This window comes from Nyctereutes procyonoides, unplaced genomic scaffold (genome assembly GCF_905146905.1).
Source record: "Nyctereutes procyonoides isolate TBG_1078 unplaced genomic scaffold, NYPRO_anot_genome, whole genome shotgun sequence".
NCBI classification, from domain to species: Eukaryota; Metazoa; Chordata; class Mammalia; order Carnivora; family Canidae; genus Nyctereutes; species Nyctereutes procyonoides.
Genome location: NW_026575142.1, coordinates 42,859,473 through 42,876,391, shown reverse-complemented (window position 1 = coordinate 42,876,391; position 16,919 = coordinate 42,859,473). Strand labels below are relative to the sequence as shown.

General features: G+C 52.6%; 1 protein-coding gene across 1 annotated transcript; it reads left to right on the top strand.

Moving 5' to 3' along the window:
• Positions 1 to 114: 114 nt before the first annotated feature.
• On the top strand, positions 115 to 16,667 carry TRIP13 (thyroid hormone receptor interactor 13). Its single transcript, XM_055308529.1, has 13 exons — positions 115 to 304; positions 1,539 to 1,704; positions 3,168 to 3,297; positions 4,250 to 4,305; positions 5,046 to 5,136; positions 6,405 to 6,477; positions 8,997 to 9,060; positions 9,819 to 9,905; positions 10,133 to 10,239; positions 11,822 to 11,975; positions 13,986 to 14,098; positions 15,170 to 15,239; positions 15,694 to 16,667. Exons 1-13 carry the CDS (start codon positions 213 to 215, stop codon positions 15,787 to 15,789), a joined length of 1,299 nt encoding a protein of 432 aa, XP_055164504.1. The 5' UTR covers positions 115 to 212; the 3' UTR covers positions 15,790 to 16,667.
• Positions 16,668 to 16,919: the final 252 nt, after the last annotated feature.

The window sequence follows — 16,919 nt, the reverse complement described above, 5'->3', positions numbered from 1 at the left end:
CGCCGGAAGCAGGCGCCGCGGCCGGAAGTCGGCCCTCCCCGCCCTGCCGGCGCCTAGCGCTTCCGGGTCAGGGGTCGGCGCGCGGCACTTTCAAGCGCGGGCGGGCGGCGGGAGCGGCGGCGGCGGGGGTGCTGGTGGCGGTGGCGGTGCAGGGCGCGAGGCGGCGACGGCCACGCTCCGGCCGGGCCCCCGCTGCTCCGGGCGGCGGCGCCATGGACGAGGCGGTGGGCGACCTGAAGCAGGCGCTGCCTTGCGTGGCCGAGGCGCCGACCGTGCATGTGGAGGTGCACCAGCGCAGCTGCAGGTGAGCCCCAGCCCGACCCCGGCCCTGACCCCGGACCCGGACCGCGGCCCTGACTCATGCGGGCGCTCGCACGGCGCGAGAGAGGACGGGCTGCGGCTCCGGAGGGAGCGCGGGGCCTGCCCCGGGAGATGGGTCTGGGCCTGGGAGCAGGAGCCGCCCTTCCAGAGCTGCTTGCGCCGCCTGGGACGCTCCCGGGCTCCGAGGGTCGCAGAGCGGGGGATCTGGGTCCCAGGGCCAGCCGGGGTCCTCAAGGGTCCTGTGATGCCCTGCAAGCTGGGCTTCTCTCCAATGAACCACACCCCCGGGGCTCCTGGCAAAAGGCTTCCCTAGGCGCTGGGAGGTTTGCTCTTTCACTTGTAGCGGTCAGAGCCGGCCCTTCCTGAGCACTGGCTGTGCACCGCCTGGTCCCCAGCACCCGGACGTGCTGACCCACCCTCCACGCCTGGTGCCCAGCACCTGGACCTGCTGACCCACCCTCCCGGCCTGGTCCCCAGCCCCTGGAGGTGCTGACCCACCCTCCCAGCCTGGTGCCCAGCACCCGGACGTGCTGACCCACCCTCCCGGCCTGGTCCCCAGCCCCTGGAGGTGCTGACCCACCCTCCCAGCCTGGTGCCCAGCACCCGGACGTGCTGACCCACCTTCCCAGCCTGGTCCCTAGCACTGTGAGTGTGCTGACCCACCCTCCCGGCCTGGTCCCCAGCACCTGGACCTGCTGACCCACCTTCCCAGCCTGGTCCCTAGCACTGTGAGTGTGCTGACCCACGCTCCCGGCCTGGTCCCCAGCACCTGGACCTGCTGACCCACCTTCCCAGCCTGGTCCCTAGCACTGTGGGTGTGCTGACCCACCCTCCCGGCCTGGTCCCCAGCACCTGGACTTGCTGACCCACCTTCCCAGCCTGGTCCCCAGCACCTGGACTTGCTGACCCACCTTCCCAGCCTGGTCCCTAGCACTGTGGGTGTGCTGACCCACCCTCCTGGCCTGGTCCCCAGCACCTGGGCGTGCTGACCCACTCTCCGGGCCACTGGTATAGCAGGAAGCACTACTGCCACCCCTTTCTCTGAAGGAGAGCATACAGGTTCTGGATCATCCTCCAAGCACTCCCTGTAGCTGCAAGTGAGGTGCAGGTGGATCCGTAGGCAAGAGTTGTGCCATCTGCAGTGGCCTCACTTGAAGGCTTACTGTCACAGTCTAGTAAGCTGAGCCCTTATCTTACTGTCTCCTTTGTTTTCCCAGCACTGCAAAAAAAGAAGACATTAAGCTGAGTGTAAGAAAGCTACTCAACAGGCATAATATTGTGTTTGGGGACTACAAGTGGAATGAGTTCGATGATCCTTTTCTGGCCAGAAACGTGCAGTCAGTGTCTATTGTTGACACAGAGTTAAAGGTGAAAGACCCACAGGTAATTGGTTCACCATGAAGAGGAATCCCTCATCCCCAGCTGAATATAGAGTCAGCATCACAAGGGCACCTGGCTGGCTCAGTCTGGGGAGCATGTAATCTTGGCCTTAGGTTCAGCAGTTGAGGCTCCACATTAGATGTAGAATTTACTTTTAAAAAGGAAAAAAACAACAACAACAAAGTATCACAAATATTTGCTTGGTTCTTTGGTGATGTGTTGTCAGAAACTGGCAGGTTTATCTGTTGGCTTTTAAGAGGAGCACCGGCTCTGTAAAGAGCCAGGTACTGAAGTGGATGTGGCCTTCCTCTTGGGATGCCGCACAGTGGGGTGGTGGGCTGTGGTGATGAGACCCCCCCCCGCCCCAGCCCACTCCCTGTTCTTGTGATCAGTGGGGGTCTGGTGGGCTCACTGGGCACAGGACCATAGGAGGCGTGGGGGCTGCAGAGAGGAGGTGGGCTTTCCTTCTAGAAGGTCCTCATTTAGTCCAGTGTGGACCACTCACCATCTTTGCATGAGAGGGTAGATGCTGTGGGGCCTTTCTGTCACTATGAAGACAACCCGAAGATGGGAAGATGCAGCACCTATGTTTGTGTGGTTCACGTCTCGTAAAGAATCAGTTTGTAGGATTGGCTTGGCACTGAGATTTTGCTTGCAAGGTGGACCTCCCCATCTGTATGCTGGGACTAACGTTTGTGGCTATGTCAGTTTTATTCGTCATCCTAGATTTTGGCTAGCCGGAAGGAACCTGATGAGCTTTCCACAGTGTGGAGGAAAGACAGCTTAACAGCCTAACTGGAGCTAGTAACCATGTTAACGTTCTCATCTTTGACCCTGCAGGTTCAGCTAGAGGAATTGTCTGGATGACAAGTGCGTGATTTTGCAGAGATACGTGAACGACTTATATATGTTGTTAAGAATAGTTCTATTTGAAATAATTGTTCATCAGTCAGAGGTTGGCTGGGCAAATGATACATCCACACCCAATGTGGAATTGCTAGGAAAAAGCACTGGTCAGATTCCTGTCTACTGACAGAAATGTTTCCAAGCTCTACCGAGGGGGAAAGGCACAGTTAGAAATCTGCAGTCAGATGTATTTTGGTCAAATACGTGTGGCTGTGTCATAGACCAGAGCATGGGTGAGGCGGATGTGGAGGCCTTTGGCATTCTTCATTCTGTGTTTTTTGTATTTTTCCACCTATTTTCAGGTTTATATGAAACTTTCATGATTACAAAGAATAATTAAGGGCTTTCTTAAACAAAAGGGGCGGGGAGAAACATTTTAAAATTAGGTAATCCTAAATTTGAACATAAAAGCTTCTCTTCCTGATCTAAAAACTGTTTTTTGACATTCTGCACGTTTGATCTTTGTTTTTGGAAATTACCATCTAATTTTGATGAGTAGAATTAGGAAGTGAGTTATTTTCAGTTTGCGTGGATTTATTTGATCTCTTTTCTCACCACAGCCCATTGATCTGGGTGCTTGCACAATTGCACTTCACGTCTTCCAGCTGAATGAGGGTGGCCCCAGCAGCGAGACTCTAGAGGAGGAAACCGAGAACATCACTGCGGCAAGTCACTGGGTCCTGCCTGCAGGTGCGGGACAGTGATGGTGGGCAGGCCACACCCGGGACACAACATCAGATGCCGGCATGTGACTCTCCCAAGTTGTTAACTGAGGGGACTGTATTCATCCCTAGGCTTTTGGGATGTCTTATTTCTTAAAGGTGGAAAACATGTCACATAGAGGAGAGGAGAGGTCTCCACTGTGAAACTGTATCCCCTCAGGCAGGTCCCTCTGAGCTGGTGCGGATTGAGAATCTGGAGGTGTTCCTTTCCTGCCCAGTTGGTCACCTGCTGAGCCACTCTTTGCTCCTGCCTTCTCTGTGCTTCTCTGTGGACTTTGCCGTAGTTCTAGCAGGTGGAGTCCTGGGGTTAATTCCCTCCTTGGAGTTTATGTCTGAAGTCCTAACAGCTGGACTAGACTGGCCGCTGCTCTGCCCCAGTGCTGGCTAGTGGGGGGGAGTGGTGGCGGGCCAGGGTCTGCGCTCCTGGCAGAGTGCAGGTCCACAAACACAATTGTGTGTGGTAACATGACAAGAAAATAACTGTATTCTTTTGAATTATCTGTCAAAAGTTACGTGACTGGTAGTTATTTAACATCTTTATAGTTTTGGGCAGCCCGGGTGGCTCAGCGGTTTAGCGCTGCCTTCAACCCAGGGCGTGATCCTAGAGACCCGGGATTGAGTCCCACTTTCGGGCTCCCTGCATGGAGCCTACTACTTCTTCTGCCTGTGTCTCTGCCTCTCTCTGTGTGTGTCTCTCATGAATAAATAAGTAAAACCTTTAAAAAAAAAAAAAAAAACAACTTCAGTTTTAAAAAGAATTGAAATTTTAAGAAAACTTCAAAAGTTTAACTTTCTTATAGTAAGAATCTCAGCCAGCCACACATGGAGCAATGGAGAGCATCCATGGCTCAGAGCAGACCTCATAGATCAGTGTAATGTCTCCTTTCCTAAAATTAGGTTTTTGTTTTATTCTCTCCCAGCTGAATTCCATGGGCTTTGGGACAGCCTGGTATATGATGTGGAAGTCAAATCTCATGTAAGTTGCTGTGCTATTTTCCAAGAAGGCCGGTTGTTTAAAGTGGGATCAACATTGTATTGCTCTTCAACATCTTGTAACCCCTTGACTCCAATAGGCTTTGGGAACTTAGGTCCACCTACAGCCCATGTCCTGCGTATCTGTCCTTGGGTTGTCCCCAGCAGAGTCAGTCTCGGGGAGAAAGGGGAAGGTGCCCAATATGAAGACAGCTTTCATTGATGGTGCTCTTAAGAACCCACAGGGACTGAGGAGGCAGGGCCGGGGGCAGACAGAGCAGGTGGGCAGGCCCAAGTGAGCACCAGTTCCTCTGAGCCCCCTTCAAGGGGAGGGGTCCTTCTGTAGGCTGTGGGGGACACTGGAGGCCCAGCCCCCCAGACACAGAGTCCTGGCTAGTGTCCTGAGCACACATGCTGCGGCTTACCCACTGCTCTGTTGTCCCCGAGGTGGGAGCTTACTCATCACTTGATAAATCTCATCGTTCTGTATCATCATTTTTAGTCAAAGTGACCCCCGCATTTGTCCTTTATGCTTACAATAGTAGCAGCCAGCCTATCCTCCTGTTTTGAGTTTCTTCTAAACCGAGAGCCTGTGAGGCATCTGCATGCAGTGGTGCTGGCAGCCTCTGAGGGGTGGCCGGGTGCCCATCCGCCCTCCTTGGGCATGAGCTCTAGCAGCACCTCTGGTGGGAATTCTCTACCCTGTCCGCAGCTTTTGACTGCATTTTACCTTTCTTCACTCAGCTCCTCGACTATGTGATGACAACTTTACTGTTCTCAGACAAGAATGTCGACAGCAATCTCATTGCCTGGAACCGGGTAGTGCTGCTGCACGGTAAAGCGTGTGGGGTGTCACTTATATAACAAGATAAACTGTGTCAAACCGGGCTTTTTTATTTGTCGCATTGACTTCTTTAAGATTTACCATTCTGTTTTCTGATGCAGCCAGAGTTGTTCTAGAATGTACCTTCCCTGAGGAGCCAATCTAGCTCACATTACTCGGGGCATCTGCTACTTGACCCTTCACTTGGTGGCCACCCACTGCCTTGGGACTTTCCTATGTTATTATCAAACTTTTCAAATAACTGCCTAATTCCCCCAAGTGATCATACGAACCTTAGGGTAGAAGTTGCCTCGTGTTTCTTTGCAGTATCCTTAGAGCTTCACTTTGTGACCGTAAACCACAACAACCATATTTTACTGAAATTCTGTCTGAATCTTCTCTGAGGAAGACACTGGGTTTTTTCTTGATGTCAGTGGTTAGAAAGGAATCCAGAGAATACTCAAATGATAGTGAGGTGGGATGCAAAGTAATTAGCTTCTTCCACCAGTTAAGGTTATAGGCTCCTGTGCCATCTTAAAGTGTCTTAAGCAGCAGATATTCTCAGCACGTTGTCCTACTAGTTCTGAGTTGGTGATCCACAGGTATTCTAATTAGTGAAAGAGCTCATTTTCTCTTTAGAATTATGTGTTTTTGTTTTGTTTTTTAATTATCAGGACCGTGTGCAGAAAATCAGAGTTGAATGTCTCTGTGTTTCCTGACAGATGCATTTGTTCTTCTACATTAGTTATCTCAGAGCTGCCACCAGGCCCCATGCTAAGTGGCACATGGGGAAGAAGCTGTGGGAATGGGGGGCCCTTGCCTGGCCATGGTTGTGGTTGAGTGTGGGCCTCAGTGAAATGATTGCCACGAGAGACACTTGACCTTTCGCAAGGTGCCTCAGTGAGCGAATTTTATAGAGGACCGGGACAAGGATGGTGTCAGTGAAGACAGAGACCAGGAAATGTAGTGCTTGCTCGGGATGCTGAGGAGACCCACCTGCCAGGAAGCAGTGTGGTGTTGCGGTCTTGGAAGCTAAGACCAGAGACGCAAGCTGAGTTCAAACTAGGAAGAAATGGAAAGACTCATGAAGCCTGTTGACATTTTGTGACATTCACCCTGCTGGCAGACTTCTTTGTGAGTCAGCGAGCAGTACTTGGGGTGATAGCATTCATAGCATTAAGTGCTGCTCCCCATTTTGTCTGCTGTGGGTAATGCAACTACTGTTGTTTCAAGAAACCTGTTGCAGAGCTGACTTAACATTTGCTTGGGTTTTGTTGCAGGTCCTCCGGGAACTGGAAAAACATCCCTGTGTAAAGCATTAGCCCAGAAACTGACCATTAGGCTTTCAAGCAGGTAACGTGGTAATTCGAGAACGGAGAGCTGGACAAGATTGCCTGTTTCTCTTTGTGGCACAGAGGGGTTTTTATTTTTTCATGATGTCCCTTGACCCACACGAAGTCCCTCTCTTTCAGGCAGGTTAACTAATGCCTCTGTACTCAGCAGTGCCCTGAGACCCTTCTCAGTCATTTTAAATTGATGGTGCTGGCTTTACTTTAAGTATGTGGTCTTTCTGGTGACTGTCCCATACACGTCAGGACACAGTGTCTGCTCTCAGGGATGGGACTCAACGGCAGCTTGGGGTGCATACTGCTCTGGCTGACAGCACTGCTCTGTCACCTGGGAGAGGAGTGGCCAGCCTCTCAGGATGGGTCTGTTTCTCCATCGTTGTGCTTAGACACCCTGTGCCCGTTTTTTCAGCTACCTCCCATTTTCTAGGAACCCATTTATTCACACGTTCAGTCGCCAATATTGTCCCGTGGCCACTTAGGTGCTGTTTTGTCTTAATGGGCTTTTAGAATTTTATGTGTTCCATTTTGGGTCATTTTCTAAAATACCTAATCTGCTGTTAATTCCATTCAGTGACATCTTCATTTCTGATGGTGTTTTTCTTTTCTGGAGGCTCTGCTTGGTTCCTTTTATGCCTCTCAGGTCTCTCGTTGTGCTCTTGCTAAAATGCTCAAGCACTGGCGTTTTGACTTCATTCTCTACTAATTCCATCGTTGTTGTCAGTTCTGAGTCTCTTGATTGATGGTTGTTTCTCTTGCTTTGGGGTCAATTTCTGCTTCTTGTCCTATAGGGTAAGTTTTGATTAAAGGCAAGCATTGTTTTTGTTGGGTTTTGTTCTAGCGAGTATTTCAGTTACTTGTGATTTGGTGTGATCCTCTTAAAGTTTGTTTTTAAGCTTTGTTGGAGAGAGGTCTAGACCGAATGTTGAACCGAGGCCCTTCCGGGGTCTCAGCCTGGCACCCTGAGTGATAGCAGGTACTGTCCACTGGGGCCGTTGGGAACGTGAATGTCCCAGCTGCGAATGCCTGGAACTGTGTGGCTCTCGGCTCTCCGGCCTCCTGGGATTTCTCCTTTGAAGCATACTCAAGTGTTCAGAAAAGACCCAGAAGGACCCCGTGATGATTCCTAGAGTTTTAGTCCTGCTTATCTGCGCCCCTTCTGGAACTCTGCTCTGCAGACCCCAGCTGCTTCAGGCTTCTGGAACTCAGGCCTGTGTTTCCAAGTCCACCCAGCAGCTGCGCACTTTTTGGGTCCCCTCCAGGGTTGTGGTTGGAAGGTGCTGCAGGCAGAGAGCCAGAGCAGTTGTCGGGCTCCCTCAGTCCCGTGTGGGTTAACAGTCCTTCATGTCTGCTGTCCAGTCCCTTCACATGTGCTGTTGCAGTTTTGTCTCTTGTTCTCTGGTTGATTAATTTGGAGAGTTAATCTGATACTTATTGCTCCAGTATGACTTTAGAAGAGGGAATCCTATGAGGTATACTTTAAGTTAATCTATTTTACTTCTTTTAAAGGATGTAATTATTTTTATGTAGGGAAATTGCTCTATTTCTACTGTTTATTCATGTTTAACAACTTGGTATTCATCTTGACTTATTGAAATGCAGCCATGTTTTCAAGATCTCTTGGGGCGGTTTCCTAAAACACCAGAGACTAAGGATGTTACTAATAAATACAACTGTACAACCATCTAGAAATATGCATTTATTTTGTGGCTTATAAATTGTAAGAATAAACCTTAGCCTTTGTTGCTCTACTTATCAAAATGCTTTAGAATTAAACATTAACATTCAGGCCATCTTTATATCGTTAGGTTGTTTCTCTCTTTCCTCTTTTGTAAACAGAAAAGAAGTGATTTGGAAGTGATTATTTTTCTCGTGTGGACTTTCAAGGTGCAGGGGACCTGGCTTAGCTTCCCTTCTGCCTCAGTCTCACCTGTTTGATTTTAGTTAGAACTAAGCCCATGCAGGTCTCGGCCACCTCCAGTGTGCAAAGAGGGTCAGCACTAGATTCCAGTCAGTATGTGGAACGTCACTATGACATTCACTTTGGGGCGTCTGGGCACCCCAGGGCTCAGGCAGTGATTCTGTGTTAGGAAACAGATTGTCACGCTCATTTGGGTTTTACAGAAGAAGGAAAGCTTATTCAGCTCCAGCAAACAACTTCTGATGATGTTTTGTTTTGCTTGCTGTGTTATTATTGGTAGTACTTCTTATAACACTAGGGGTGTGAACTGTGAGTAGGTTAGAAGTAAGGGAAATTTTACTCTTGCTTTGATTCAAATGAAGCTGTTATTCAATTCAAAACACTTTGCTTCAACCAGAACCACCGACCGTATGTCATTAAGTTTTCATAATTATTTGAGCCCTCGTTGGTATTATCTTGAGGTGATTCATTATTACTTCCAGCCTGGTTGGTAGCTGGTGATATAACCAGTTAGTGGGCAGTGTGAAAGAAGGAGTGGTTGCCACTGGGGGTGCCATAGGAATGATTTATAGACCGATTGTCTTAACTTTGTTTTATCTTCCCAGGTACCAGTATGGCCAACTAATTGAAATAAACAGCCACAGCCTCTTTTCTAAGTGGTTTTCAGAAGTAAGTATTGGCATCACTTCTACTTCTCAGGATTGCTGACCACGTAGTTGAAAAGGTCCCACATAGTAGGCAAACTTCCTTTACCAGGAGCATTAGAAATGGTAACACATGACAGTGGGGCTGACTTAAGGGTCAGAGAGAAGTTCCGGAACTAAGCAGTAACTTGGAAATAGTGTGAGACTTGAGAGGACCCTCTGCTGGTCACATCCAGACCTTTGGGTGGGACAGATCCTCAACTTAGGGAGGGGACCCACATTCTAGCAAGGGTCGCATCCTCAGCTGAGCATGCCCTCAGGGCTCAGCCAGGGTGATGCTGTAGGGGCCCTTCACCCAGGAGAGCTCTACATAGGTGCCTGTGTCAGAAGATCCCTCTGGGGTGGTGAGCCAGGATGGGGAACCCCTGTAAGGTGTGCGCCCACCAGCTTATATGTTTGCATACATGACCCATCTTGTTCCTGGTCATGGGGACGGTATGGAAAGAGAAGGAGGAAGTGCACTGAGGTGTGAGGCGCTCATGCCAAGTGGCCCAGAGCTGAGCCAGTGTGGGTCCAGACTCGCTGCCCTGGCACATGGAGCAGGACAAGGTGGCATGTGCGTCGGCCTTCTCCCATGTGGCCCTACCTTCTGGGATTTAGGGATTTCTCCAAGGGGCCCTCAGGAGACAGTGGACTTGTGGGGCCCCCTGGCTCAGACTGAGCTGGGTAGGGACCATGGATTCGAAAGTGCAAGTCAACACTGAAGGATCATTTCGGTTCTAGAGTGGCAAGCTGGTAACAAAGATGTTCCAGAAGATTCAGGACTTAATCGATGACAAAGATGCCCTGGTATTTGTGCTGATTGATGAGGTAGGCATGTCTGGACATCACACCCGGGACTGATGCAAATCCAAGCACTGGCTGAACATGGCCTCCATCCGGCATTGCAATCACGCAGCCCGCTCCTCCTGGGCGTCCTGCGCGGGGCGCTCCCAGCATAACAAGCTCACACGTGCATGCACCTGTTCCTCACTTGCTCAGTTGATGCTCCTGGGGCAATGTACTGGCCTTTTCCACCTTTTGTCCCGTCCCCACAGGTGGAGAGCCTCACGGCCGCCCGCAATGCTTGCAGGGCAGGCACCGAGCCTTCAGATGCCATCCGGGTGGTCAACGCCGTCTTGACCCAGATCGATCAGATTAAGAGGTAATGGTGATGTGGTGGCAGCACATGAGGAGCCAAGGCAGAGTGTGAGGGGCCTGCACACCCCTAGGTCTTAACTTCTGCCTCCTGTTTTATGGAGATGGGGTTGCTGCTGCTGAGTATTCGTTCTGTCTACGCCCATGTGAAGTATAGTGTATCTGTTACATGCAGAGCTTAGGAATTAAGTACTTGTACTAAACTACTAAAAACATAAAGCGAAGCTTGAGTGTAAAAGGTGGTCACAGCTGGGGTGCGGCCCTGCCCTCCAGAGTGGCACTCAGGAGCCAGCTTGCTACATGTGGACTTGCAGGGAACTGAGCTGTGCTAAGGGCTCTTTGCTCCAGGCCTTCGGGGAAGTTTCACCACAGAGAGGCTCTGGCTGCCTAAGACACTGCTATTGGCTATTGGGGTCCGCGGGGCCACTTGTGTGAGGTACGGGCCTGCCCGTACGTCCTGCCCTGCCCCCATCTGGCTTCCACCCCTGCCTCCTTCACCTGAGGGCCATTGCTCTCCAAGGAGTTGGCGACAGCATCTGACCCCGGCAAACCTCTCCTCCCTCCACTCTCCAGGCCACCTCAGTTTCTGCCACTGGCCTCTCCTCTCTTCAGGCGGCCTGGGCAGCCCATGCCTGGCCTTCTACCCTCTTCTGTCGCTCAGCCTTCAGAGGCCTGTGGTCTTCCTGGACCAGGTCAGGTGCACTCATTCAGCACTGAAACCCCCACATCCAGGGCTCCCAGGGCATGGATGGCCTCGTGGGGTACCACTACTCGAGCCAGTAGGTGGGGCCCCACGCCCCTGGGACCTTGTAGGGTAGGCTCCAGAGGGGATGGTGACACGTGGGCCTCTGGTCTTGCGCACCTTCCTGTCCCCTTTACTTCAGGTCCCTCGGGGTGACTTCCCAGCCAGCCTTTGTGTGGGTCTGACTCCTGGGCTCCTAGGATCCAAGCACTCCCCGCCCCCACCTTCACTGGTTCACCCCTGCTCACCTTGCATTATGCATCCAGCAGCTAAAGCTGGCCCTCTGGCCCTAGGGGACCCTGCGGCGTCCACCGCCCGTGAGCCCCCGCGGCTGTCATATGCCTGCTCTGTGGTGGCCCACATCAGTGAGCAGACTAGACAAAGGTGCCTTCTCGTGCAGCTTCGGAGCTAAAGGGGAAGGAGCTGGTACCTAGGATAAATAGTCTGCTTCATGACATGTGGGGGTGATGAGAACATGTGCAGAGCAGTTACTGGGCAGGTTGATGGGGTGGTCAGGGCTCTGCACACAGGTGAGAGCTTGGCTGCACTGTGGCTGAGGGAGGAGAGGGAACAGTTAAGGGGGGGGGGCGGCGCTGGTACCTAGGAGAACTTTCCAGAAGGCAGAGGAGTAGAGGATCTGCTTGGTGTCTTGTGTCGCTGTCAAGAGAGCCTGATGGGAGTCGGGGTCCGGCAGGCGCTCAGGGATGAGCCTTGGAAGGCCTTATGGGCTGGTGTCGGGACATGGAGTGCAGCCTGCTGGAACGCTGGCTGAACACTGGGACCTCCAGGAACGGGGTATGAGGGAGTCATGGAGGCACCTGGTGACTGGCATGTCCTCTGCCTCCAGGCACTGCAACGTGGTAATTCTGACTACTTCTAACATCACGGAGAGGATTGACGTGGCCTTTGTGGACAGGGCTGACATCAGGCAATACATCGGGCCACCCTCTGCGGCAGCCATCTTCAAAATCTACCTCTCCTGTTTGGAAGAACTAATGAAGGTACTGGCTGTTCTTTCATTCTTTTAGCAGTGGATTTCTGGTGTTCTGTTCTGTTTGTTCCCTGACATAGCTCAGAATAGATCATTCCAACATGGAGTTAGTTATCTGATCATGACGTTAACCCTTTTAGGTTGAAAACTGCAGTTATGACTTGAAGGTTGAGTTGATATTTGAAATTGTGGCCACTGATTCATTAGGTCAGCCTGACTGGATGTCACGGTGCTCAGGGAAGTCAGCCTGACCAGTGGTCACGGTGCTCAGGGAAGTCAGCCTGACCGGAGGTCACGGCCCACGGGGAGGTCAGCCTGACTGGAGGTCACAGCCCACGGGGAGGTCAGCCTGACGAGGTCACGGTGCTCAGAGACGTCAGCCTGACCAGAGGTCACAGCGCATGGGAGGTCAGCCTGACCGGAGGTCACGGCGCTCGGGGAGGTCAGCCTGACCAGAGGTCACGACTCGGGGACGTCAGCCTGACCAGAGGTCACGACTCGGGGACGTCAGCCTGACCAGAGGTCACGGCGCACGGGAGGTCAGCCTGACCGGAGGTCACGGCGCTCGGGGAGGTCAGCCTGACCAGAGGTCACGACTCGGGGACGTCAGCCTGACCAGAGGTCACGGCGCATGGAGGAACCCCGCCTGGCACCACGGAGCTGGGGCCCCAATGCCCCCAGCAAGGATGACGTCGCCCATGGTGGGCATGGGAGAACTGGTCGTGGTGTGTGCATCCCACCCTGCTTTTCTGTGGCAAAGAGAAAGGGAGGTGCCCTATGGAGCTGTGATTTGAGGTCCTTGGTAAACTTCAGAAAGTGTCGCTGTCGGGAAGTCGGCATGGTGAGATCCTGCCAGCAGTCACAAGCGCACGGAGGCTGTGCATCCAGAAGATGCTCTAAGGCTTAGACAAACGTATAGACTTTTCTAGGAGCTGAGCATGTGGGGCAGGGGTGGTTCTTTAGATGGTTTACAGGGAATGAAGACATTCCAGTGGCCTAGTGCAGATTTGGCTGCTCCTGAAGGCCGTCACCTGAGACTGGCCCACTGTGTCAGGAGCCAGCAGTTCTCGTGTGCCTGGATGGCCTGTGTCACGGGCGGGCGGGGGGGAGGGGGCAGTCCCAGGAAGGCTGCAGGGGGCCTGAGGGACTGTCACTTTAGAAAGAGGAGAACAAGGAATGCCTGGGTGGCTCAGTGATTGAGCGTCTGCCTTCGGCCTAGGGCGTGTGATCCTGGAGTCCCACATCGGGCTCCCTGCATGGAGCCTGCTTCTCTCTCTGCCTGTGTCTCTGCCTGCGTCTCTGTGTCTCTCATGAATAATAAATAAATAAAAATGGAAGGAAGGAATGAAAAGAAAGAGAGAAAGAAGGAGAGAAAGAGAAGGAAGGAAGGAGGGAAAGGAAAGGAAAAAGGAAAAGAAAGAAAGAAAACACTCCTAACACAAACCATGTTTCTTAAATTTACCCACAGTCTTCACCAACCCTCCAAAAAGAGTTCACGTGAGGAGTCATTCCACAGTGGTCACTGGGCACCCTAATGCATTTAGCCTGGGCGGGAACTCGGGCCCAAGTCCAGGGTCAGGCTGCACCATTGGACCACACAACAGTCTGATCATAAAAATGATGCATGAAGACTGTCCTAGAAAGGCCAACTCAGGCCAGGTCCTGGCTCCTGGGCCAGCTCTGCTCCCCTGGGCTAAGGTGTAGCACTGAAGCCCAGGACCAGGCAGGCCTGGGCCCCCCAAATCCCTCCCTGCCATGACAATGCAGTCAAGACACCTCCTGACCAAAGGCACAGAAGAGGGTGGGCTGCTGCTCCCTGAGGCGTGGTTTTCCCTGTCTTGGAAGGAATGGGGGTGTGCATATGAGCAAGAGGGGAGCGGCCGGCAGCTGGTGTGGCTGTGCCCGCACTGCCATGGGATGGCATGTGGTCGCCTGCTCCCTGGGTGCCGTCCCCGTGGCTGACAGGGAAGGCACACTCTGCCCTGCCGAGCCTGCCGTAATGCCCTGTCTCTGTCTCCAGTGTCAGATCATATACCCTCGCCAGCAGCTGCTGACCCTCCGGGAGCTGGAGATGATTGGCTTCATTGAAAACAACGTGTCGAAGTTGAGCCTTCTCCTGAGTGAAATTTCAAGGTGTGAATTGACTCCGTTGCACCAAGAAAAGTGCCTCTGTTGTGGTGATGGGTGGGGCGTAGCTGGCTGTAGCAGCCTGAGGTGGCAGTTTGCTGTCCAAGGGCAGGGAGTTGAATCCTGAGGCCTCTGTCCTGTACGTGCCAAGGGCCCTTGACCACTGCGGTCTCGGGTTCCTGGGCCAGAGTGTCAGCTGCCCTCCCACAGGCGGCTTTCAAAACTTGGAAACAGCACGGTGCTTCTGTCTGTAAAGGTAGACGTTCAAATCAAGGCTCTCGACATCTCAATGGTTTTAAAATGGTATTTGTAAAATTTGTACAAACTGCCAAGAAGAAAACATGGTAAGCTTCTGTTTGAGCAAGCGGAGCTCAAAGAACTGCAGCGTCCTGTGCTTGGTGCTTTGGGAGGGGAAGGAGAGAGCACACCCAGAGCCCTGGCTGTCAGGAGGGACGTGCTCCGCCCTGAGCCTCGAGGGGGGGCCGCACATGCGTGGGGGCCCACGACTACAGTGCTGTCAGCCTCCCAGATGGCTTTGGTGATCGAGGGCATGAGGAGGGAAGGCAGGGAGATGGAGCAGAGCCTCAAAGGACAGAACTGTGATAAACTGAAGAGAGATGGGATGGCCGCAGGTGCCCTGTGTGCAAGGGGACCTCAGCTGGGTCATGCTGCAGAGATGGCCACAGTCCCCAGGCCATGTTCTGCCCAGGGAGCATGAACTTTCTGAAGCCATGAGGCTTGTGGAAGGTTTTGAACAAAGGGATAGCCTGATGAACATTGTTTTTTGAGTAAATCTGTTGAAGAGATTTAAACTGATTGACAAGGGGCCGGGAGGGGCATTCAGACACTTGTGCAAAAGTACTAGATTCGGACCAGCCTGGTTCCTGGGGGCTGTGCCGCTGGCGGTGCCTATGGTGTCGTGTGTGCTCCAAGGCAGGTGGTGTGTCGTCCCGCCTTGGGCCATAGCTGGGGACTGGGGGAGACCAGCCCCCCTCGAGACCCACTGGTGGGGGGACAACGTTCAGAGATGAGGGAACCCGGCTTGAACCTGTTCCCCAAATCTGGTTCTGCCCACAGGAAGAGTGAGGGCCTCAGTGGCCGCGTCCTGAGAAAACTCCCTTTCCTGGCTCACGCGCTGTACATCCAGGTGAGTCTTCCGCGGCCGTCCCTGCCTCTGGCTCTCTGCCCTCCCTGCCACTGCTCTGTGTGGCAGGGCAGAGCCTCGCTGGGCATCGCATGGGACACCATCAACCTGATTTCTCTCCATGTCTAAGAGATGGGCTCCTGGGCAAGAGGAGGCTTATGGCTCGCTGCCTCTGTGGTGACCAGGGGGTGCTGGCGCCTCACACACATGCGTGGCTCACTGAGAGCCATACTGGCCCTCCCTGACCCTCGCTGACCCTCCCTTGCCCTCCCTGGCCCTCTCTGACTCTCCCTGGCCCACCCTGGCCCTCCCCAGCCCTCCCTGCCCCACTTGGAGCATCCATGCAAAATAGCATGGTGGAGTCCCCCTGCCTGTCCCATGCTGTGGCTGTGCCCCTGCACCTGCTAGTGGCCCTGGCGAGGGCAGGCACAGCCCACGTGCCCGTATCTCCTTCTAGGCCCCCACCGTCACCATTGAGGGCTTCCTCCAGGCCCTGTCTCTGGCGGTGGACAAGCAGTTTGAAGAGAGGAAGAAGCTCTCATCTTGCATTTGATCTGGGCTCCTGGCCCCAGGATTTCTAATTGTGAACACGACCGGAAGTGATGTCACTCCTCACGGCAGCAACTGCCCAGAAATCTCCCAACACTCAGCCCAGGTGTACAGGCCAGAAGCCCACAAGGCTGAGCAGTGTTCACAGACATGTGTTATTATTTACGTGTTTTTAAGACAAACATCCTGTTGTGTTCACTGTTTTGAAAGACGATCACTTAAGTTCTGTCCTGTAAAGAACCGTCTTGTGCTCATTTCATTCTGTGTCTGGTCGATCGGACACAAAATGCTGACAAATGTTGGAAGAAGGCAGTTAACATAGGTTTTAAGAAACAAAAGAGAAAACTTACCGCCTTAAAGAAGAATGTAATCGTAGCATTAAAAATGCCCACCTCACTGAAGCCAGAAGGCAGCCTTTGCTTCCTGCCTCAAGCTTGTTTTGTTTACTGCAAACACTTCAGACCCATGAATAAAGAACACCCTATTCCTGTGTCCTGAGACTTGAGACAAAAATTGCAGGTAGAGCATTCTTCCCAATACTCTGCTGGTGCTGTTTGAGGGAAAGGTTCAGCCTCCGCGTCAGGGGGCCTGTGCCACACCCCTTGGCGTCTGCAACAGGTGGTGTCGTGCAGCCTGTCGCGTCGTTCCTTCCCTCACGTGCCCGTGGCTCCGGTGCAGATTCACGTGAACAATGTAAAGTGGCTGAGAATCAGGGTGTCTCATGGAATGCCAGGTTTTGCTCTTATCTGATGCTAAAATTCTGTTTGTGTTTTATATACGTCTCTGAGGAACATGTTACTCTTTGTTACAGAACTTTGTAAGTACTAAAACTTTTTCCCCAGACTTTTCTCACTTTGAATTTTATTAAAATATTATTCACATGAATAATTAGCCTTGAACCTGTGCCATACTTTGAGTTGTAGGAGGGGACTGTGCCCGTTTGTGGGAATGGCACCAAGAACCAGATTCAGAGCCTGGAGCCTCCTGCCTGGAGACCAGAGCCTGGCCCTGTGGTTCCCTCGAGACCCTGAAGTGGGGGTCAGGAAAAGGGGCGCGCCATGCTCCAGGATCAGGGACCCTGAGAACTTCATCTGGCCAGTTTGCTACTGAAATGCCTGCTACCTGGGTGCCCAG